The sequence below is a fragment of the Chionomys nivalis genome, chromosome 10, assembly GCF_950005125.1.
Source record: "Chionomys nivalis chromosome 10, mChiNiv1.1, whole genome shotgun sequence".
NCBI classification, from domain to species: domain Eukaryota; kingdom Metazoa; phylum Chordata; class Mammalia; order Rodentia; family Cricetidae; genus Chionomys; species Chionomys nivalis.
In genome coordinates, this window is record NC_080095.1 from 45933267 (window position 1) to 45959161 (window position 25895).

The following is a 25895-nucleotide window of genomic DNA, read 5'->3' on the forward strand; positions in this document are numbered from 1 at the left end:
GGATGATCCTAGTTCAATTTTGTGAAAATATGGACATCGATATTTTCTAGGTTTCACAATAGATATCAATAGGTAGTAGACATACTACTATAGTAACTGATGCTAAACAATTAAGAATATAAATGTTGTTTGTCTCTGGAGTACTGGTTGATGTTTGTAATTATGAGACAGAATCACCAAAAAGGTCAGTCTAGGCTATATAATGAGTTTGACTTCAGCCTAGATCAAGAGGGAGGCCTTATCTTCAAAAAGGAAAGAGAAAGATCATAATTTGTACATCAATATAATATGATCAAAAGCCATCCTCAAAAGACAATTATTCTGAGCATGGTGGCAAATGCCTTTAATCCAGTACTCAGGATGTACGGGTAGGTGTATCTCTCTGAGTTTGAGGCCTGCCTAGTCTACATAGTAAGTTCCAGGACAGCCAGAATTTCATATGAAACCAAGGAAAGAGAGAGGATGGCTCATCAATTAAGAGCACTCATTGAGCCGGGCGGTGGTGGCGCACGCCTTTAATCCCAGCACTTGGGAGGCAGAGGCAGGCGGATCTCTGTGAGTTCGAGACCAGCCTGGTCTACAAGAGCTAGTTCCAGGACAGGCTCCAAAAACCACAGAGAAACCCTGTCTCGAAAAACCAAAAAAAAAAAAAAAAAAAAAAAAAAAAGAGCACTCATTGATCTTGCAGAGAATTTGGGTTTGATCCCCAGCATCCGTAGGGAGGCTCACAACCATATGTAACTCCAGCTCTAGGGGATCTCATGGCCTTTTCAGATTTTCTCAGATACCAGGCATGTATCACATGGAACATGTACATACATAAGCAAATCTTAAAAACTCTTTTTATAAGGGTGATTAGAAGTGAGTACCTGATTATGCTAGCATTGCCCAACAGTATTTGCTCAACAGAAATGTGCTGCAGCTATCTCTCAAGATGACAGCCATTAACTACACAATAAATCTTGTTCAATTGTAGCTAGTGAGAATAAGAAACTGAATTTTAATTTAATTCACCAGGCATTCACTGGATGTATAGACACACATAAAATAAAAATAAATCTTTAAAAAAATAAAAGGAAAAAAAATAAAGCTATTATATAATAAGGCTCAAAGTAAATAAAAACAAACAAAACAAAAACCAAACATAAAATAACAAAAATTGACAAATACTGTAAAGTTAGGCCAGACTATCTTATACTCACCAGTTATTGAAAAAATGCTCTGAAATAATCCCTTCTAGTTTAATAACAAAGTAGGTTTTTTTTTTTTTTTTTGGTTTTTTGAGACAGGGTTTCTCTGTGGTTTTTTGGAGCCTGTCCTGGAACTAGCTCTTGTAGACCAGGCTGGTCTCGAACTCACAGAGATCCGCCTGTCTCTGCCTCCCGAGTGCTGGGATTAAAGGCGTGCGCCACCACCGCCCGGCACAAAGTAGGTTTTTAAATGAATCAATTATTATTCTACAGTCTGAACGTACCAATAAATCAAAAACCTCATTGACATCCTTCCCCCGAATCTCAATGCCGTTGATCTCCAGAACTTCGTCTCCTTCGTGTAAGAGCCCACTCTTCTCTGCGGCACCTCCTTTCACAATCCGGCTGATGATGACAGAATCCATTTCATTACGAACCGTGGCACCCTAAAAACACCCAACATCTAATTTAAACATAAAAATGTAATTTTTGTTAAGCATTTCATTTTTAAATCCTATTTTTTAATCTAATAAGACCAGTCTTTATCTGAGAATAAATTCACTCACATGGCTACAGTTAATAACTAATTACACATGAAAGCAAAGCATTCCCCCAGAACACTGTTTCAGAAATACTTTACTCTTAAAATTCTGAAATCACACAGATTTCTGATGCATATAATAACAGAAAAATGTACTCAGTGTTTAAAGACATAAAAGTCAAATCATAATTCTTTTCTTTTGGATCCTATTCCAAGAGCTAGAAACATCTAGGCATAACTAATAAACACAGGGACTAACTATAAATAATTTCTTAAAATACAATTAAGGGGTAAATAGCAATGTGGTTAATTATGAAAATCAAGCTATGAAGTGGTGGTGCACGCCTTAAATCCCAGCACTCGGGAGGCAGAGGCAAGCAGATCTCTGAGTTTGAGGCCAGTCTGGTCTACAAAAGCTAGTTCCAGGACAGCTAGGACTGTTACACACAGAAACCCTGTCTCGAGAAAAAAAAAAAAAAAGAGCGGACAGGATCCAAAGCTACAGAGAAACCCTGTCTTGAAAAATAAAAAAACAAAAAAAGAAAAAGTTAATTACAGCAGCAGTCAGTTCACATTAAAATGTAGTAAATACTAATATTTATTATGCAAATCAGTAGAACAGTGAAAAAATATACTCAAAATCTAGAAATGTAAGAAACAAGATAAAACTTATTTTCTGGGGCTCAGTGGTTAACAGCACTTGCTGTTCCTTCAAAGGACCCGGGCTTTGTTCCCAGCAACCACACAGGGCGGCTCACAAACCCCTTTAACTGCAGTTCCAAGGGCTACAACTTCTTTTCCTGGCTCATTCATGTACCTGCATGTATGTGTCCCACATACGTGAACTCAAGCATATACACATAGTGAATGAACAAATCTTTTACAAAACACCTAATTTTCTGAAGAATTTACATTATTATTGTCATAACTTTCCGTTTTAATCTCCTGGAAGAAACTAGTTATATAAACTGCTTATACATTCTTTTCTTAAAAAAAATTTTACTCCCCTATTTGTGTGTGTATGTGTGCATGTGTGTGCGATGCAAAAGCCCTATTTGGAAACAAGGTCACTAAACCTGGAGCTGACTGATTTGGCTAGGCTGGTGGCTTGCCAGGCTCCAGAGGAATCTGCTTGTCGCTGAGAGAGCTGGGATCACAGACATACGCCATCATGCTAGCTCTTCACAGAGGTGCTGGGGTGCAACCTTCAGATGTTTGTGCTTGTGGACCAAGCACACTCCAATGAAGCCACCTACCTAGCTCCCAAAGATCATATTTTCCAGCTGTCATTGTAAAGAGTAAGTCATCACTCCTTGACCCTCAATAAGTATTTCATAAGCTTTTTTCACTAAATTGTGAGTGGACAGGCAACAAAATTAATTTTTCAACCAAATAAGGGTTTTGAGCAAGAGCATATTTGAACTCCAACAAATTAACCCATAAAGAGAAAACTCTCCAGGAACATAACAGGATCTTCAACTGTGTACCACATGAGATCTTTGTATAGAAGAAAATCTCAAATCAGACGTGGGAACACTTACCAATGGAATATCACGAGCCTTTTCTATACGAACTATTTTTACAGTTTCTCCTCCATACTGGCCGATACTTTCGTACACTCTCTCATCTGTAATGGGTTCTAGCTGCATTTCCTGCTCAGCAACCTTATCATGGGCCAGTAAAAGTGCCTGTTTCAAAGAAACCCACAGTACTTTAAGTAAGAACACGACCGTAGTAAGACTTAGTTTCTTCATGCACACAGTATTATGACCAAGTCCTTAAAGGCTTAAAATGCCAGATAATCATACAAGGATTTTTTTTGTCCAGTTTTAAAATAATCTATTTAAAAATTAGGATATTAAATATTAGGATAGTTTTACATATGAAAACGTATAACCCAACAATTACTTTTCAGAGAGGACTACAAACACAAATGTTAGAAATATATACAATGTTTTGTGCTTTCTTTACCTGAATATGTGGAGCATTTAACAAAGCAGTTAATTCTTGTCCTTCCTTCTGATGGACAGGCTTTAAAACAGTTTGTACCTAAGAAATTAAAAAAAAAAATTATTTTTTGGTTCATAGGAATTAACATAGCATCTATGTAATATAGTACTTTTATTTTTAAGTGAGAATCAAAATTTAAAAAAGCACTTATAGTGAAGAAAAACACTAAAGGAATATATGAATAAAAAACCGTCTCCCACAGACTTTTCAATTTTGTTATGGGTAAAAATTACACTTTTTTGAAAGCATACTCCAAATGTGGTATTTACATCTGCAAATGAACCATTTCCATTTCAAACGTTTCTCCCAACAGCATAAAATACATTAATGATTTTAAGACAGAAGATATGCTCTACCAGTTAGTTATCATGCTACTTTAGAGGTTTTTAAAAACTACATTAAAAATCAGAGATGTTGCCAGGCAGTGGTAATGCAAGCCTTTAATCCCAGCACTAGGTAGGCAGAGGTAGGTGGATCTCTGTGAGTTCAAAGCCAGCCTGGCCACCTGGTCTACAAGAGCTAGTTCCAGGACAGCTAGCCAGAGAAACCCTGTAAAACAAACACAACAAAACAAACAAACAAACAAACAAAAATCTGAGATGTCAATTTAAAGTTCTACACTTACAAGATAAATGGACAATGTGTTCTTGAGAAAAGTTCCACCGTTATGGTAAGTTTTTCGGGCCACTGTGTCTGTCTTTATAGGCAGGCTGACCTCCATCATGGAAGCCTCTTCAAAGGCTGACTAAATGACAACAATCTGTGTCTGCATTGTGTTCTTTCCTAATACTGCTGGATGGCTTAAGTGACCATAGGTAGTGTCTATTTCCCCCATCCTTTTCAAAGAGTCAGCTATAATGTGATGATTATCTATTCTTCCTATTAGGAAATTTAATTATTCTTTCCTATTTCCTTGGCTTCTAGTTACTTGAACTAAAAATGAAGTCCACTTATTTGCAATTTTCAATCTCTTACCAACGAATATTGAGGCAGATATGTTTCTTTGAATACTACTTTCTCCCAAAGATTACACTGTGTGCTCTTACTGTTCAGGCCTCATTTCTGCCTGTGTACCTCTGGACCCCATAGCGTCTCCAAAATGGCACACTGCAACAATGTGGACTACAAAACCAAAATTATCACTATTCGTGAAATTTAAAGAATAAGCAAGGATTAAAACAGGAATTCTATATCACTTATGGCTATTTTATCAGCAATTTTTCAATTAAACCTATCAGATGACAAGATGAGGACCAATTTTTACCACAACAAGCATACCAAAGCAGTGAGGAGAGCTGGAAAGGAGGCTCCACAGTTAAGAGTGCTCGTGTTCTTGTAAAGGATTGGAGTTTGATGCCCAGCACCCATAGCAGGCAGCTCACAACCACCTGTAACTCCAGACCAAGGGGATCTGATGTTTTCCTCTGGTCCCTGCAAGCACCCATACATACATACATACATACATGTACACACACGCATACACACCACACACACACACAAAACCCTAAAATATTGTGATAGTGCTGGATGTAGTGGTGTATGCTTTAATCCCCTCACTCCATAGGCAGGAGGATTCCTGTGAGTGCCAGGTAGACCAGGGCTACCAGTGCAATGCTGCCTAACAAAGTACTGAAACTACTCTATCCCCTAGTTTTGGTACCTAGAAACTACATGAAAACGACACTATTAATTAAAAATTTATAATCCTTGACCAAAACACCTTTCAACTGCTGGAGAAAGCAACTCTGAGAGGAAAAGACAGTTTTGAATTAAAAAAAATATATCAAGACTTTATAAAAGCTACAAATCAATCCAATAATAATATTCTACAGACAACACTTTTTTTCCTGCTTCTACTCTTTGTTTGTTTGTTTGTTTTTCGAGACCTGGTTTCTCTGTAGCTTTGGAGCCTGTCCTGGAACTAGCTCTTGTAGACCAGGCTGGTCTCGAACTCACAGAGATCTGCCTGCCTCTGCCTCCCGAGTGCATCACCACCACCTGGCCTGTTTCTACTTTTAAGTCAGTTCCTAAACATCTCTGAAATCTTTCTTTAAAAAACAAAACAAAACAAACAAACAAAAAAACTAGAAGTCGGGCAGTGGTGCCATGCGCCTTTAATTGCAGCACTCAGGAGGTAGAGGCAGGCAGATGTATGAGTTTGAGGCCAGCCTGGTCTACAGAGTGAGTTACAGGAGAGCTAGGGCTACATAGAGAAACTCTGTCTTGACAAACTAAAACAAAACAAAACAAGAAAACTAGAACTCTGATAAATACTCCTTCTCTACCAGCAAGCCCCCAAACCTAGCGTCAACACATGTCATTAGCTGAATTTACAAGGCTGAAGGAGCTGAAGGACTGTTCTTACATGTTACTGGCCTCTTCCCACAAGCATATAATCAGAATATATTAAAAAGACACCACTACACCTCGTATTTGAGGATCAGTAACCGGAAAGCTGGCAAGCTGGTTCAGTGGGTAAAGGCACTTGCCATCAACCTGACAACACCTGACAACCCAAGTTCAAGTCTCAGAATGCACGTGGAGGAAGGAGAACTGACTCCTAAAAGTTTTGCTCTGATCTCTACATTCACAACACAGCATGTACACACACAATAAACAAATAAATGTTAAAAAAAATTAAATTGAACCAGTAATAGGAAACAATCTCTACAGGTTTAAGTGACCAAACACATTGTGGGATAGTCACACGATAGAATACTACTCAAAACATTACTAACTACTGGCGCTGGAACTCAAGTGAGTGGCAATGTGCTTACCATGTGTGAACTGTTGGGTTCAATTTGATATATGCACAGAAGAGATGAACCTCAAGATTACACTGAGCAGAGGAAATCAGACACTGTCATGGTTTGATGTGAAAAGACTCCCCCGGCTTATGTTTTTGCACATCTGATCCTCAAGTGGTGGTGCTGCTTTGTGAGGTTACAGAGGGTAAGGACTGCGGAGTTTATGTGTGCATGCGTTATGGGTTCTAACTGTCTCCAGCATCTAAGTCTGTTTCTGACCACCAAGACAATGTAGCCAGCTGTCCTACATTCCACTGCCAATGAGCTACCCCAATGCCTCACCTTTCCAACCAGGATAAGCTATGACCTCCCAAATCCTGTGAGCCCAAACAAATCCTCCCCATTTAAGTTGTTTCATACCAGGTACTTAGCCACACTGACAAGAAAAATAACTAGTGCAGACACAAACGAGTAAATATTGTCTATTTATCTGACATGTTCATAAATGGCAAATTAGTAAAGGGGGAAGCTGATTAGCTTATAACAAAAGGGGCAAAAGAGGGCTAGGGAGATGGCTCAGAGGTTAAGAGCACTGACTGCTCTTCCAGAGGTCCTGAGTTCAGTTCCCAGCAACCACATGGTGGCTTGTGGCCATCTATGGTGAGATCTGGTGCCCTCTTCTGGCATGCAAGCATACATGAAAAGAATGTTGTGTACATAATAAATAAATAAATAAATCATTAAAAAAACAAAACAACAAAAACAAAAGGGGCAAAAGAGTAGAAGAGGTAGTTACTGTCCAGGGCCTTGAGCAAGCTTTGTGGATGGTGGATGTTTTAGTAACTTGTGGGTAGGTGGAAGATTTCACAGGTGCACACATAGATATTTACACTGAGCCAACCACGAAACAGCATTTTTTTTTAACAATTATATCTCAATAAAACTGGATATACACACACACCAAGGAAATCTCTATGTATATAGCTACTCCTTAGTATGACACAGAATTAGTTACAGGAACTCTTGTTCCATACCCAAGTCCAAAGTCACTTGAGTTTCTTCTACAAAAAGGCAGAGTATCTGCATGTAACTAGCAGGCCTTCCCATCCATATACTTTAAGTTTTCCCCTACTAATGATACCTAATAGAATAGTTGTGTAGTATTGTTTGTGTTCAGTACAGATTTAAATTCTTTCAGAAAATTAGGCTGACTCTGAGGATGTGCAGTCCAGTGACACAGAGGGGCAACCTTTTGTTTGTTTCTGTATAGTCCTTGGGACTGAATCCTGGGCCTCACACATGCTAGGCAAGCACTCTAGCCCTGAGCTCTATAATCAGACCTGGAAGCTATCTCTATACCTACCTTTACCAACATGAAATCATACTGTTCATGTTCAAACTGTTTGTAAGAGTATTGAATAACTATTTTGATCTGATTTTCAATTATAAATGACCACTGTCATCCTCACTGCCTCTTTCCTAGTCACTTACAGGATGGAGTAGAAGATCCTTAGTATTAAGCATCACCTGATTCTTGCCTCTTTTCCAGCCCTGATTTTACTCATGCCTAGGGTCTACCATTAAACCACTGGTTCCCATATATGCCATACTGTCTCCCCACAATCCTGTGCTCATGCTACCACAACAGAAGTTTCTGTCTCTCTGTCTCTCTGTCTCTCTCTGTCTCTGTCTCTCTCTCTCTCTCTCTCTCTCTCTCTCTCTCTCACACACACACACACACACACACACGTACACACACACACCCCAGTATTTCAAAATAAAAAGAAAAATTAAATTCTGTTTCCTGATACGTTGGCTTACATTTTATTCATAGATGTTTTTAGATAAGCAAAAGTTTATTCCATGAAATTCAAGTTATCAATCTTTTCTTTTGAAAAAGTGTAAATTGGGGCTGGAAAGACAGCTCACTGGTTAAGAGTACTGACTGCTCTTCCACAGGTCCTGAGTTCAATTCTCAGCAACCACATGGTGGCTCACAACCATCTATACTGGGATCTGATGCCCTCTTCTGTCATAAAGGAATACATGGAGATAGAGTACTCATATGCATAAAAAATTAATCTTGCTAGGTGGGGGTGGTACACATCTTTAATCCCAGCACTCAGAAGGCAGAGGCGGATGGATCTCTATGAGTTTGAGGCCAGCCTCGAACAGAGTGAGTTCCAGGACAGATTCTAAAAAACTACAGAGAAACCTTGTAGAGAGAAGCCTTGGCAGTTCTGGAACTCACTCTGTAGACCAGGCTGGTCTAGAGATCCACTTGCCTCTGCCTTTGAGTGCTGGATTTAAAGCTATGAGATACCACACCTGCCTCAATATGTTTTTTTAAAAAACTTTCAGCAAAACCATTTAAGTTACCTTAAACAAACAAAAAAATTTAAATAAATAGAAGAGAAGTGGTATTTTTAATTTAAAAAAAAATTGTATTTCCTGCAATGCTGTGGACTGAACCTAGGGCCTCATATATGGTAGACAAGGGTTAGAACACCAAGCTATACCTGGTGTTCAACAATTCCCTCAATGAAAAGAATATCATACAACTAATTTCAACAGTAAAAGTTGAGTTCACAGAATAGGAGTCCAACAGCTCTTTGAAACTTCGATAGATGGCCAGTTCTTCCTTTCTATAAACAGGTCCATATGTCACTCTGCCGTGGGCAACAGTAGATCTTCCTATTACACTGCATGTAAAGTTTTGCCATCTTAGGCATTTCAACCAGGAAAACACCTCCCTTAGGGAAACTATGCTCATATATAAAGCATCTCCTAACTTAACATATAGTCTGTAGCTCTTAGAAATAGTACTCGCTCCCATTCCCTTTTCTATATTTTGTGGACTCAATTAAATACATTTATTTGATGTTTTCAGAATTATTTTTTGTAAGATTAAAATAACCTGAAATTCTATAATAATGACAAACTGTATAATGCTCCGAAATCAGAGCTTATTTGTAATGTTTAAAACCTCCAATGTGAAAGATGCTTGGGGACATATTAAACACCGACCATCAACTAGCATATGAACCTAGACTTTAAAAGCAACATATTAAAAAAAGAAACTTTTATAGAGCAGTAGAACTGGATAATATGGGCTGGAGAGAAGGTCAGCAATTAGGGCATGGGCTCCTCTTCCAGGGGACCTGAGTTCAACTGCCAGCATCCACATGACAGCTATCAACTTCCTGTAACTCCTATCAGTAACTCTAGTCCCCGGGGATCAGACACACTCTTCTGGCCTCTATAGGCAGTGCAATCATAGGGTACACAGACATACATGCAGGTGAAACATGCACACATAAAATAATAAAAATTGATGATCTGCAACATACTATTTTCATAAGAAAAATCCCCAAATTGTAAATAAAGAGTTATAGTTATAATTCCTGATTATTAAGGATTATTATTTTATCTGAGTTTATAATATATAATGGTTAAAGAAAACCATACTAAGTGTATTAAAACTGAAACATGTTACTCTCTATACTTATTTTATATATAAATTAACTCCTCATGATCAGTATTAACTAGGTTTTAAGTAATTTGAGAACATAATGCATACAGCAGTTTTTTCTCATTTCCCGTTACAATTCTTAGCAGGTGACCATTATCAATTACCTCAGACAATAATGACTTCAGCCTTGTCCCAGTCTGCTTTGACTAATGAATAGCCTGTGGATGTCAACAAGACGTTCAGACACGTACCTCTTGTACAAGGTCTTGTACATTGGAGATAAGAGGAAATGGGGGACTGGCCTTGCTCATGTGCACTGTGACAGCATTGTGTATCTTGAACGCATTCTGAAAATCTCGGTTTTGCACGAGCTGTAAAAGCAGTGAGATATCCTCCTGGCTCTGGGAATCAACCAAAGTGTGCTGGATGTGTTTAAGCGAGGAAAACAAGTCTTCAATTTCTGGTAGGAAAAGGAAAGTTGTCCCCAAATTAGTTGTTTTGGCTTAAATTCAAGACATTTTAAGATAAATTTCTTAAACCAGTAAAACTTTGTCCTTAGGGTAAAACTAGTTTGCATAGTTTTAAGTGTCATTGTTATTTTACTAATACTACATAACTGTTAAAGCTATAAAACACAATAACTTGCATTTACTCAAGAAAGCATTTTAATAAGAAAAATGCATTCTTACTATAAAAATAAGTGAGGGAATACAAAATTAAAATTAAGAATATCAACAGTTCAACCATCTAGAAAAAGTTCACCTCTTATCATCTTTTTTCATTTAACAGTAAGTGTAACTGCTTTCCCAAATCACTATTTTTAGAAGAACATTACAAGTAATAGGTAGGTCCATCATATTTTTACATACCTAAAGCACAACTTAGAATAATCATTAAATTTCAACATCTAGGATGCTTCCATTTTAACTATTATAAGCAATAATAAATATTTCAGTACAAAAAACTTATTGCTACATATAAATTTGCCTGAGAGTCTGTCAAGATGATTTTTAGAAACAGGTACTAGAAAGTTGACTTAGTAGTTAAGAGCACTCACTGGCTGCTCTTCCCAAGGACCCAGGTTTGATTCCCACGCACCCACATTGAAGCTCACAACTGTTTGTAACTCAAGTTCCAGAGTATCCAACAATCTATTCCGGCTTCTGCGGACACCAGGTTTATAGATGGTGCAAAGACATACACACAGGCAAAATATCCATACATATAAAATAAACAAATGAATTTAATTTCCTAAAAATAGAACTTTTACTTAAGATTCTATTTAAAAGACAAACTTGTCAGGCAGTGGTGGTGCACGCCTTTAATCCCAGCACCCAGGAGGCAGAGATAGGCGGATCTCTGCAAGTTTGTAGTCTTGTCTACAAAGTGAGTTCCAGGTCAGCTAGAGCTGCAGCACAGAAAAACCCGAAACAAACAAACAAAATAATTCAAACTCAGCCAGGCAGTGGTGGCACATGCCTGGAGGACCTCAGTGAGTTTGAGGCCAGCCTGGTCTACAAAGCGAGTTCTAGAACAGCTAGGACTGTTACAAAGAGAAACCCTGTCTTGAGAAAAAGAAAGGAAAAAAACAGCCCAATTCATTTTAGAGATATTTTTTTCTAATTTATATTATATTAGTAATGTCATTACCAATATTCACTATTATTTGCAAAACTGATTCAGTAGGAAGAATAAAGTGTATTCATATTACAAACACCTTAGGGCTTCCACTGTTTTGATAACACATCATAATCAAATGCCACCTGCAGAGGACAGGGCTTATTTCACCTTACACTTCCAGGAAACAGTCTGTACCTGAGGGAGGGCAGGGCAGGAATGTAAGAAGGGCAGGAACCTGAAGGGAGGAACTGAGGCAGAGGCCATGAAGGAACACTGCTTACTGGATTGCTCCCTATGCCTTGCTCAGCCTGCTTTCCTACACACTCTAGGGCCTTTAGCACAGAGTGGTTGGGCCACTCCCACATAGATCACCACTTAAGATGCCCCACAGACCTGCTTACAGGCCAGTCTTATGGGGGGCATTTTCTCAACTCAGGTTCCCTCTTCTCAGATAACTAACTTGTACCAAGTTGACAAAACAACCAAGCTAGCCATCACAAGCAACTCCTTTTGTTGTCTACAAAACTAATAAATGTGTGTGTGTGTGTGTCTTTTAAAATGTGTTTCTGGTCTCTGTGTGTTTTTCGTGCCTACTGATACACATACACAGCACACATTTTATACCTTTTGGTACACATACACAGCACACTCATGTTCCAGGTGATGATTAGACCCAAATGCTTAAGAACTATTAGTAGTTTTCCCCTTGTTCCCCAACATGGTTTTGTGTGTGTGTGTGTGTGTGTGTGTGTGCGCGCGCGCGCACGTGGAAAGTATTAAAATGACAATGTTTTAAAAGCCTTTAAAAAGTCTTGACTCTAAAAATTATTCACAACTTTTGGCATATGTTCCATTCTTATTTCTCTAAAACAACGAGTCCTTTTGTGATTCTGATGAAGACTAAACTTGTAAATGAGTATAGCAAAGACACAATATAGTGGGCACTGTTATGTACAGTCACATGGGGAAATGCCTGAACTCTTGTTAGTTCTAAAGAAAAGCTACCAACTCTCATTCATCTTGTATGCCACCATTTAATAGCAGTTAAATTTCTAAAATTTACATTAATTTTGTATTTGTGTGTGTGATGCATGTGTGTGGAGGTCAGAGAACAACCTGCAGGCATCAATTCTTGCCTTGCATTAGGTGGGCCGAACCCAGGCTGTCAGCCTTGGTAGGAAGCACCTGTACCCACCCAGTTAAATTTGAAACAGGTTTTAAAAGTACTTCAGCTGATTCTTGAAGTTCTTATCTTTCCCTCCCAAATCAAAACAGCCCCAGTGGGCCCTTGTTTTTGTCTTGTGTGTGAGTGAGCACACACACAAACCCCTCATTAACAATGAAAAGTTAGATGGCTATCAACATTTTTATTTATTTATTTATTTGTTTGTTTGTTTGTTTGTTTTGGTTTTTCGAGACAGGGTTTCTCTGTAGCTTTGGTGCAACATTTTAAAATGAATCAAAGCTGGGCAAAACTATACTGACCTAGGAACTTCTTCCAGAGCTATATAAGACTTGAGAGTCAGAGTTTAGGCACACACAATTGTTATATTTACAAGAGCAGATCAGAATATGAATTTTATGAATCTACCAAATTCTAAGAGGCGACCATATTAAAAAAGAACTTTATCTTTAGAGCAATACAGGAAAACATTTAAGTAACTTAAGAAAAAGTATGAAATCTACAGAGCAGTTAAGGTAGCTGTCCACAATCTTTTGGGACTACAGATACTTCCAAAGTGCAGGAAGTCTTATTAAAACTGTTAATAACTGTTAAAAGAGGCTCAGGGTGTTTGTCTGAGATATGAGACAAGTGAGGAGCCTCACTGCGGACTGAAACTAATAAGTAACTTTAGTCAAGAAGGGAACTGTGGGGTCTCTGCAATTCCAGGGACAATGAAACTATTTTTAAGACTAAAAAGTTGTTGGGAAATCTCTCCTGTACACTAAAGCTACTTAACAATAATATAGTAATAATATATTTTTAAAAATTAGCTATATTTTCACTTATTTGCTATAATTACTGACATTCCTACATACTATGTAGCTTTGCCAGTTTTTTTTTTTTTTTGGCAAATCCAATCACATAGGGACACTGTTAAATTTTGTAACTGAAATACTAATTATTAGAATAAACCCCTAGAGTAAGCTTACTGATAGTAGAAATACTTAAGACTTAGATACACATTGCCATTTAAACTGCATCCCAAATCTATACCAACTTATATTGCTATAAGCAATGACTGTGAGTGCCTGTGGAACAATGGTCTTGTACCCTGTAAAGATTTGTCGCTTGTATTGGTTTAATAAAACACTGATTGGCCAGTAGCCAGGCAGGAAGTATAGGCGGGGTGACCAGAATAGGAGAATTCTGGGGAAGGGAAAAGGCTCAGTCTGCAGTTGGCACCCACACGCAGAACAATCAAGATGAGAATGCTTCTTCACTGATATAAAGTACCAAGCCATGGTGCTAACACAGACAAAAATTATGGGTTAATTAGAGATGTAAAAGTTAGTTAATAAGGTACCTCATCCATTGCTGGTAGGACTGCAAACTTATGCAACCACTTTGGAAATCAGTGTGGCGGTTTCTCAGAAAAATTGGGATCAACCTACCCCTGGACCCAGCAATAGCACTCTTGGGAATATACCCAAGAGATGCCCTATCATATGACAAAAGCATTTGTCCAACTATGTTCATAGCAGCATTATTTGTAATAGCCAGAAACTGGAAGCAACCTAGATGCCCTTCAATGGAAGAATGGATGAAGAAAGTGTGGAATATATACACATTAGAGTACTACTCTGCGGTAAAAAACAATGACTTCTCGAATTTTGCATGCAAATGGATGGAAATAGAAAATACGATCCTGAGTGAGGTAACCCACACCCAAAAAGAAGATCATGGGATGTACTCACTCATAATTGGTTTCTAGCCATGGATAGGGGCCACTGAGTCTATAATTTGTGATCCTAAAGAAGCTAAACAAGAGGGTAAACCCAAGGAAAAACATATAGATATCCTCCCAGCTATGGGAAATAGACAAGATTGATGGGCAAAAAATTGGAATCTTGGGGGTAGGGTGGGATGGGGATGAGGGGTGATGGGGAGAGAAAAGTGTGAAGGAGAGGATGAGGGGAACTGGGGGAATCGGGGTGATTGGGGATAAAGGAAGGTTGGATAGGGGAGCAGGGAAACTCATACCTTAGTTAAGGGAGCCACCTAAGGGTTAGCAAGAGACTTGAACTTGGAATGGCTACCAGATGCCCAGGGCAATGTCCCCAGTTAGTTCATTGGGGCACCTGAGGATAGGGAACCTGAAATGAACCTATCCTATAATCATACTGATGAATATCGTGCATATCGCCATAGAACCTTCATCTAGCGATGGATGGAGATAGAGACAGAGACCCACACTGGAGCACCGGACTGAGCTCCCAAGGTTATAATGAGGAGCAGGAGAGAGAACATGAACAAGGAAGTCAGGACCATGAGGGGTGCACCCAACCACTGAGACAGTGGGGCCGATCTATTGGGACTCATCAAGGCCAGCTGGACTGCAACTGAAAAAACATGGGATAAAACCAGACTCTCTGAATGTGGCGGACAATGAGAGCTGACGAGAGGCCAAGGAGAATGGCATGGGAACTTTCATCTGGCGATGGATCGAGAGAGAGACAGAGACCCAATTTGGAGCAACGGTCTGAGCTCTTAAGGTCCAAATGAGGAGCAGAAGGAGGGAGAACATGAGCAAGGAAATCAGGACCACGAGGCGTGCACCCACCCACTGTGACAGTGGAACTGATCTATTGGGAGCTCTCCAAGGCCAACTGGACTGGGACTGAATAAGCATGGGTTGAAACTGGACTCTCTGAACATGGCGGACAATGAAGGCTGATGAGAAGCCAAGGACAATGGCACTAGGTTTCGATCCTAATACATGAACTGGCTTTGTGGGAGCTTAGCCTGTTTGGATGCTCACCTTCCTGGACCTAGATAGAAGGGGGAGGACCTTGGTCTTCCTGTAGGGCAGGGAATTTGGACTGCTCTTCAGTATCGAGAGGGAGGGGGAATGGACTGGGGGGAGGAGAAGAGGAGTGGGGATAGGGGGAGGGGAGCGGGGGGAGGGGGCAATATGTGGGAGGAGGGGGAGGGAAATGGGAAACGGGGAGCAGTTGGAAATTTTAATTAAAAAAGAATAAAAAAAATGAGAAAAAAAAAGTTAGTTAATAAGACGCCTGAGCTAATAGGTCATCCAGTTTATAATTAATGTAGACCTATGTGTGTTTCTTTGGGACTGCATGGCTGTGGGACCAGGCAGGACAGGAACCTCTGTCAACAAGTGCCTGCTTTGAAACATACTAAATTAAGAATTACTGATATTTTATTCTTTGGTGAACATATTTTTATAAGACATGATCATTTGCCTTTCTTTTTTCAGTTAATTTATCCATAATAACTGGTTCACTGATTATATTGATATTCCTGCAGTCTTAAGTGTAACATACTGAATATAATTTCATTGTTATTTTAGAATAATAGCTTTTAATTGAAGGTACCTATAACAATAACTAAAGATGGCTCATAGTATAAAGTATTTGCTGCACAAACATGAGGATCAGAGTTCTGGTCCTCAGCACCCACTGCTTATGTTGGCCCTGTGGAGGAGAGACAAGGCTCCTGGGGCAAACTGGCTACCTAGACTAGTTGACTTGGCAAGCTCTAGGTTTAGTCAGAGACCTGCTTTAATAAAATGAGGTAAAGAGCAATTGAAGAAGACCCTGGATGTCAACCTCTGGCTTCCACACACCATGAGCACACATATGTATGTACACACATACATACACATCTGCTCTCCCTGAAAAAAAATACTAAAGAAATTTAGAAGAGTTGTATGTCCAAGAATTCTACCACAGTACAATCCCAATTTCAGGGTCTATAGTAAAAGTATTAAGTTATCTATAATGGACCATCTTCTGAATTAGAACCACTGACTTAAGGTATTCACATAAGCATACCGTAAGAAATGATGTATTTGGGACTATTATTCATATCTATTTTCTTAACCAGGATGAGTTTCTTTTTCTAAAAAGATGTATTTATTTTTATGTGTTTTATACTATGGGTATTTTACCTACATATTTGTCTATGCACCATGTATGTACCTGATGCTTTCGGAAGCCAGAAAAGAGCATTTGATTCCATGGAGCTGGAGCTACAGACTGCTGTGAGACACTATTTGGTGGTGGGAACTGAATCTGAGTCCTCTGGACTGACAGTATGTGCTCCTTGCTACTGAGCTATCTCTCCAGCCCCTACTATATAAGTTTCTTATGTTTGTTTTGCTATTCTACCCCCTCCTCAGCAATTATTTGCCACCTTTATTTTTACCTTCAGATTTAAAATAAAATATGCAAATATTTTTTCAAGTAAATAAGATAGTGTAGTCATAAGCCGGGAAAGCCAAGTCGGAAAGTAGGAGGAAGTACCTAGACTAGGAATGCTGACTGAGAGAGAATGCTTGAGACCAGCACCATTACTTTGGAAGATTAGCAGAGTTAAGATATAATTGGAGGGCTGGAGAGATGGCTCAGAGGTTAAGAACACTGGCTATACTTCCAAAGGTCCTGAGTTCAATTCCAAGCAACCACATAGTGGCTCACAACCATCTGTAATGAAATATGGTGCCCTCTTCTGGCCTGCAGGAACATATGCAGGCAGACTACTATATACTTAATTAATTAATTAATTAATTCAGAGGTTAGCCATGGTGGCATATGCCTTTAGGCTCAGCACTCCACAGGCTGAAGGCAAGTTCTCTGTTGAGTTTGAGGGTCTGAGGTCAGGCTGGTCTACAAAGTACATTCCAGAAGTGTAGTGATATTTCATTTGCATTTTAACAAATACAGCTGTCTGAAGATCTGAGAGTAAAAGAGCCCCACTGGTCAGCCTTACAGACACACACCTTTAATCCCAGTAGCTACACTAGTTTGCCATAGAAACTGGGCAGCAGTGGTGCATGCCTTTAATTTCAGCTCTAAAGAGGAATATAAGATGTGAAGATGTGAGGATTCATGGAGGAGGACTACCATTTTGGACTGAGGTAAGAGCCAGTGTGATGTGGGAGTGACTTCTTTCTATCTGTTGCTTTCATTGGTTAATTAATAAAGAAAACTGACTGGCCTAATAGGGCAGAATTTAGATAGGCGGAGTAGACCAAACAGAATGCTGGGAAGAAGGGAGGTGAGCCAGATGCGATGGATCCAGCTGCCAGGTCAGACATGCTGAATCTTTCCTGGTAAGCCACCACCTCATGGTGCTACACAGATTATTAGAAATGGGTTAAGCAAGATATGAGAGTTAGCCAAGAAGAAGCTAGATATAATGGGCCAGGCAGTGTTTAAAAGAATACAGTTTCCGTGTAATTATTCTGGGGCATAAGATAGCCAGGCGGCAGGGAGCTGGGACGCAGGGCAGCCCGCAGCTCCTTCTATACCAGTGACTGGCTGTTTTGCTTTTCTGATCTTCAGGCTAAACCCCACTATCTGTCTTTGGGTTTTTTATTAATTGTGCTACACAGAACATCTAAGATGAGCTATATAGTAGAAATCCTGTCTCAAAACCAAACAAATTAAATATTGTTCAGATAATAAATAGGAAATTTGTAGATAGTTAAAAAGAGACTGTCGCTTTCAAATTTGAAGAAATTAGTAGGTTTATGCTGTTGATAGCACCTAAGACCTAAAGAAAGGTCATATCTAGCAAGTCTATCGACACTGATTTCTAAAGCTGTTAAAACTGCAATTTATAACTCCAAGGGAAAAACCACTCTAGAGCTGCCTTTCTCAGGGGCTTGAGATCAAGGTAAGACCCACAGGTATAGGCAGTCAGAGAATCGTAATATAGCTGAAACTTAAAAGATACTTTTGACATGGGACTTATGCATATTCAAGAATAAGAGTAGGAGCTGGAGAGATGACTTCATGGTTAAGAGCACTGGATGCTTTTCCAGGACCTGGGTTCAATTCCCAGCACCCACATGGCAGCTCATAACCATCTGCAAGTCCAGTTCCAGGTGATCAGATGCCCTCTTCTGGCCTCAATGGGAACCAGAAACACAAGCAATGAACAGACATACATGAAGGCAAAACACCCATACATAAAATAATAAGTCAAAAAGATGAAAACAACTAGTGAGAAAACATGAGAACTACACTAATTCTAGAAATACCTACAAATTTCTACTAGGTTTAAGACCAATTTAAACTTGTTCCAAGTAGTGTTCTTTACACCAATACTCAAGTCTATCAAGTCCTATTCATGTTTGTTTCCATATTTTTTCTTTAATTAGTAAAAAATTTTCACCAAAACTAGAAATGTATTGTGTTAATCAATGTTACCAAATGAAACTGAGATCATTTGCACTGAAACTCAGGTATTACCAACCATTACTGACTGAAATCTATGAGTATCTGGCTGAATTACATAGTTATTGCCCTTCTTGAATAGTATAATATACATATTGTATATATAATATATATACATAATATATAAATATATATAATACAATATATAAATACTATATATTGTGTATGTATGTGTGTGTGTATATATATATATATATATATATATATATATATATATAAATAAATTATACTATTCAAGAAGGGATTAAAGGCATGTGCCACCACCGCCTGGCCCAGTGTGGTGGTTTGAACAGGAATGGCCACCATAGACTCATGTGTTTGAATAGTTGGTCCACAGGAATGTTACTTTTAGGAGGTGTGACCTTGTTGGAGGAAGTGTATCAGTACAGGGTGGGCTCTGAGGTTTAAAAGAACTTCCTGCTGCCTGTGGATCCAGATGTAGAACTCTCAGCTCCTTCTTGAGGACCACGTCTGCCTGCACACTGCCATGTTTCTCACCTTGATTGTGGACTAAACCTCTGGACCTGTAAGCCACCCACCATTATGTTTTCCTTTATAAGAGTTGCTGTAGTCAGCTATGCAGTGCTGGCGCACCCCTTTAATCCCAGCACTCAGGAGGCAGAGGCAGGTGGATTTCTCTGAGTTCGAGGCCAGCCTGGTCTACAAGAACTAGTTCCAGGACAGGCTCCAAAGCTACAGAGAAACCCTGTTTTGAAAAATAAACAAACAAAAAGAGTTGCTGTGGTCATAGTCTCTTCACAGCAGTAGAAATCAACTATGACACGCAGGCTGGCTTGAACCCACTAAGAAACTGAGGAAAACCTTGAGGTCTTTGATCCTTCTGCCTCCATCTCCTGAATGCTGGGAGGTGTGCACCACCACACTTGTTTTTTGTTTTTGTTTTTTTTAATAGCAAGGCTGGGGATAGTACACAGGGCTTAATGTGTGCTAGACAAGCAATCTACCAAATGAACTTTATTCCCAGACCCTGAGGTACTTTTACAAACTCAATGAAGACCACAAGAACACTATCAAATTTATACAGGTGGAGAAAAATGACAGATTAAACTAAAAATATACCTAAATGACATCAGAATAAGACTCTCCTTCAACTTTTAACTTTTGTTTTGTTTGCTTTCTGCCACACCAGGGATGGGGAGTGGAGCTGGGGTCCAGGACTTGACTGTATGCATGGTATTACTTATCCATTTCATAAAGTCTAATTTAAGATGTGGTTTCTGCCCAATTCAGCAACATGCAATTTTTTTAAGCTTGAATTTAAAGGACTGCATGCATATGGCTGTATTCATATGGCCTATTCACAGAAGATGCTTCCTATAGTTAATTGTATTTTTGTGTATGTTCACCTTCCAATTCACCCTCCAAATCTATTTTTAAAATATCGCTGCATTTTATTTTTTGATACTTTAGATAAGAATCTTACTTTTAAATATTTTCTCATAGTACTCTATTTGACAGCATAATAGTGGGTAGACTATGGGGGAAGTTAAGCAAAGTAAGCCAGAGCTGCGTTTTTTTCAAATAACAAGGCTAAGTGCACTGTTGAGAACTGTAAGGGTTTCTGGTATCAGTGTACTGCTATGAGGAACACACAGGATAGCTGACAGTTATGACTTAAAGAAAATCCCACTGCTGCTTTCATGACGGAATGAACAGGGAAAGCTTGCCGATGCCGTTCTTAGGAAGGAACACTGCCCAAAGTACTTTTAACGAAGATGTAGAACAGACTAAGTTACCAGTCACTCAGAAGAGTTTCAAAACTTCGTCTAATATACACAGCATGACAACATATAAACTAAACTATATGGAGCTGCAGTACTTTACAAAAAATGTGAAATATCAAATAACAAGCCCTCTAATTAAACTGGTATGAATAATTGATCACTTTAAAGGATCAAAATTATGCTGCATTTGTTCATAATATTTTGTCACATAGAAAGAAGTAAACATATATAGCATTAGCCTTAAAATATATTAAAATGACACTGCTTTCTCATTTTTTTTACTAATGAAAAAGAGAAAGTGCTTTTTGTTTTGTTTTGAAGACAGAGTTTCTCTGTGTAGCCCTGGCTGTCCTGGACCTCACTATGTGGACCAGGCTGGCCTCGAACTGCCTCTGCCTCCCAAGGGCTGGGATTAAAGGCATGTGCCACCACCATGAAGCAAGGTGAAATTTAAAATGATTCATAAAGCCGGGCGGTGGTGGCGCACGCCTTTAATCCCAGCACTCGGGAGGCAGAGGCAGGTGAATCTCTGTGAGTTCGAGACCAGCCTGGTCTACAAGAGCTAGTTCCAGGACAGGCTCCAAAGCCACAGAGAAACCCTGTCTCGAAAAACCAAAAAAAAAAAAAAAAAAAAAAAAAAAAAAAAAAAAAGATTCATAATGACTAATACTCTCTGCAATATTAATTCTATGACTAGTTTTGATGGTTCTCAATCATCTTGATATGATTTTCAAACTTATTTCGATCTCCAATGAAAAATTTTAATCTGATCACATTGGAACTTGAAATTGGCTCGCTAGCTAAGAGCACTGGCTGCTCTTCCAGAAGACCCAGGTTCTAGTCCAAACACATATATGAAAGTTCATAACCCCCTGTAACTGCAGTTCCAGGGGATTTGATGGTCCCCTCCTAGCATGCATGTGTATACAAAGACATATGTAGGCAAAACATGCATACACATTCATTTTTTTTTCTATTTACTGTGTGTGTGCATGTGTGTGGCTACAGGAACAACTTGAAAGACTTGGTGCTCTCCTTCTGCCGTAGAGATATAAACTTAAGGTTATCAGGCTCAGTAGCAAGCGTCTTCACCCAGCTGGCCTCCTCACCCAAAATACTGATTTTCAAAGATTAGAATACTTAGTTGTAAGTTTAAAAAAAAAAGCTTTGTCCTAAACAGTAAATTTTTAAAGGCCTTACACTAACACGCTATATGCTAATATGCTATTTCAAGACAGTTCATTTCTGACCTACTTAAAGAAATGCTCCTAGCCAGGCATCAGTGGCGCACACCTTTAATCCCAGTACTTAGGAGGCAGAGGCAGGCGGATCTCTGTGAGTTCGAAGGCAGCATGGTCTACAAGAGCGAGTTTCAGGGCAGGCATCAAAGCTACACAGAGAAACCCTATCTCAAAAAACAAAAACAAAAAACAAAAGAACAAAAAAAGAGAAAAGAAAGTGAAAAAAAGAAATACTCCCTTCTCTGATGGTTGCGCCTATAACACATATCTATATAAATTCTTTAACAGTAAACAATGTCAGGAGTTTCAAAACATCCTAGTAGAACAAAATTTGTTCTGTCAAATGTGACATGTTCTTCTGAAATTAAGGTGAAGACGGGGTTAGGTTGTGCTCAGTGGGGTGCACCCACGTAGAACATACTTATGATCCACTAGGCTAGCTCAATCTCTAGCACCTTAAAACACAGCAAAGCAAAACAAAACCCAAGGCAGAGACGAAAGAGAAATAGAATAAGGACAGAATAAGACTTCCTTCATCCTCACTGTACATGGGCAATGGACAAAGAAGAATCTTGTACAGAGGAAAACAGATGGAAGAACCACAGGGCTAGCGAGAGAGATTGTGAGGGCCAAGCAGGAAGCAGCCAAAGGGAGTGCTGAGGCAGAGAGGTACACAGGCCAAGGAGGAGGATAATACTCTACTGGGCAGCAGAGGTAGCATGGCAAGTCTGGCTTTGGTAATAAATTATAGGAGGTCACAACTTTCCTATAAAGCATTTCTTCATATCTAGATTAAATCCCTCACTGCTACAGTGTAATTAGTTCTTCTTTACTTGATTCTCAGTAGAAATCATTTTAAGTTCCCACTATCATATCAAATTTCATGTGATTTAAATGCTGATTACATATACTAACAGGAATCAAGTACATTGGCTTTGGCATATAATAAAAAAACACAGCTCCTTAAATTCACCTCCTGATTTTTTTCTAGTCTTAGCTAGCTCCTAAAAATAGAAAACACATTGAAGACTATAAGACAGGCAATAGGATCGGGCATGAGGGCACAACCTTATAGTTCCAGTGCTCAGAGTGGAGGCAGAAGCATCCAAGTTAGAACACAGCATGGTCTACATAGGGAGTTCCAGGCCAATTTGGGCTTTATAAGGAGATTTTCTGAAAGACTAACAAACCAAAAATAGGAAATAGGAAGCAAGGGTCTATTTTCAAATACTTAAGAATCTGGGCAAGCATCTGGGAACATTTTTTAAAATTTATTTTTATTTATATGTATGTCTTCTCTGTGTGGCTGTGATTGTGCTTGTGAAGGTCAGAAGCATCAGAGTCCCCTGAAGCTGGAGTTACAGGCATGTGGGTGAGAGAAACTGAGCTTGAGTCCTTTGCAAGAGCCCTATGCTCTCTTAGCTGTTGAGTCATCTCTCCAGTCCCCGGTCTTTGACGCGAACTGGGAACAGAACTAGGGTAATTGCTCTAATCACCTCTAGGAGCTAAAGCACTCCACCTCTAGAGTTGTTTCACAGCCCGAGAGAGCTGTGTTCTGTGAATTAATCTCACTTTTACTTAGTGCTTTCACTCAGTCATGAGTAGACAATCTAAAGATTTATTCCAGCACTGAGATTCCCAGGGATCAATCCCAAAGCCTGGTTCACTCTAAGCACTTACACTCTTAGCCCTCTTTTCTCATTTTAAACTCAAGAACACAAAGTTCAGATCTTTGAACTTCTATTGTTAGTGGACTAGACCAGTGTGAATTTGTTTAAAATAATCAGAAACTTATATTCTGAACAGTAATTTTTCATTAAGCTAAACTTAAAAAAAAAAAAACTCTACAGACAAAGTTTTACATAACAGCACTGCTTGGCTTTCCTAGTATGTGGAGGCTTTGGTTAAGCTATTAACAGTGCAACAAACAGAAACAATAACAACAATCTGTAAATACAAGTGTACCATTTGCTTACATACAATCTTCCATTTGAGCCTCAAGAAAACCTTAATACCAAGGTTCAGAAAGATAAATAACATATCCAAAGTCAATAGTAATTAAGTGACAACAAAAATTACTTAAGATCAAGTGTGGGTATGAGTTTTGTGTACCACATGCATGCAGGAGTCACTGATGGTCAGAAGGCATCAGATCCTCTGGAAAGGGACACCCCACCCGCCATTGTGGGCCCTCTGCAAGTGCAGTAAGTGTTCCTAACCATTGAGTCATCTCTCCTGCTCCTGTTAAGCATTTAATATGCCGCAAAAAAAAAAAAAAGAAGCAATTCTTTGCAAGACAGGAAAAAGTTAAAAATTACTATTACTTAATAATGTACAATCAAATTTTAGGTATGTATAAAAAAGTTTGAATGATGTAGCTCTGAATTATTTTTAGTAAAATTATATTGAAAAACCAAAATTTATAGGAGTGTGTACATATTCCAAAGAATTCTTAAATCTTTACTGAAGCTCTAATTTTAGCAATTGCCTCAGAAGCTTTTCAAATGGTCTCGAAACTTAAAATAAACCTATTTTCCATTGGTTCATTTGTAGGAAGAAACAAATGACAATGGCGATGTGGCCAATAAGGTGTGTTCAGAAGTACCTACAGCAGGCCATGCAAACACTTGACAGCGAAAGTAACATCACAAGGAAGATAATGTAAAAAAGATTCATTGGCCCTGAAATTTTACAGTAGGACAAAATTGTAGCCTCATGATCGGTCCAAACATTGATCAAAAGATGGTTCATATCAGGAATGTGTGAGAGAGGGGTTCCTTTTATTTTATCCTTTACCCACCTTTACTTTCTTCACTTCTTTCTTTTTTTCACTTTAAAATATCTGATATAAATGAGAAAGTTTTAACCACAAAATTCAAGAGTTTCCTCTATCAAACTATCAAACAACTCACTCTGTGTGTCCCCCGGTATGTGTGTGTCCTTTCCGGCCGCCACTTCAAGGATGTATCAATTACACAGTCACATATGTAGCAGAAAGCAGTTTTCTGTAGCTTATTTCCTTTATTCTGCCTATTGTTACAATTCTGGCCCCAAATTACATAACTGTTACCATAAAACAGAAGCAGAGTCATAACCTAGAAACAGCTGAGAACTACTTGATTACGTCTCTTTCTACTCCAATCTACACTGTTTTCAGAATTTATCTTACAAGACAGTTTGCTCTGATGATAAATGAGAACAAAACAAATCACTTTATTTGTAATAAGGCAAGGTTTTGAACGTATGTCAATATTAAGGAAATCTTAATAAATCAACTTATAACAGTATTATTTACTCGAAATTAAGCTTCCAAATCATTGTTTTCTAATTTTTGATAGAATTCTGACTCCTTTAAAAAAATTTCAACTTATCCCTTCTAAGTATTTTCTGTATTAATCCTATTTTAAAACATTTATTACTATACATTACCAAATTTACAAATACTTTCTCGTCATATTTTAAATTCCTATGGAATATTTTGTCTACTCACAGATAAATGAGGTATCGTGTGAGAACTGATGGTGTCTTCTCACAGAAATAAATCAGTTGCCCCATCTTCCCTCAACTGAAACAACACTGTTGTTTCTGGCTGTGAAGAAGGCTGAAGTCAACTCCTGTCATGTGTGTTTAATTAAAATACCGACAGGCAGACACTTAATTTTCAGGGAGTATTTCTGTTGTAGTCTGATGTGTTAGGAGATTATTAGCAGAGAAAAATATTTGGCAAACACTATTACACTTCTTTAGAAATATTCTTTAGTTCCTACACAAAATTATGAGTTTTATTATGATTTATTAAATCTTCCAAGAAATAAATGACAATATACCTGGCAATATATTTCAATTTACTCTAAACAGCTTTACATTCAAAGGCCACAATGAAAACCACAGCGGATTATAA

The 25895-nt window shown here is 38.7% G+C and overlaps 1 protein-coding gene across 2 annotated transcripts in view; it reads right to left on the bottom strand.

Moving 5' to 3' along the window:
- Positions 1 to 25895, bottom strand: part of Pals1 (protein associated with LIN7 1, MAGUK p55 family member) — an 83590-nt gene that overhangs the window by 14583 nt on the left and 43112 nt on the right. For both annotated transcript variants that reach the window (XM_057782815.1, XM_057782814.1), the window contains exons 4-7: positions 10212 to 10420; positions 3703 to 3780; positions 3273 to 3419; positions 1475 to 1636 (exon numbers count right to left, since the gene is read on the bottom strand). In XM_057782815.1, coding sequence (XP_057638798.1) covers positions 1475 to 1636; positions 3273 to 3419; positions 3703 to 3780; positions 10212 to 10420 — 596 coding nt within the window. The remainder of the gene's footprint in view (positions 1 to 1474; positions 1637 to 3272; positions 3420 to 3702; positions 3781 to 10211; positions 10421 to 25895) is intronic.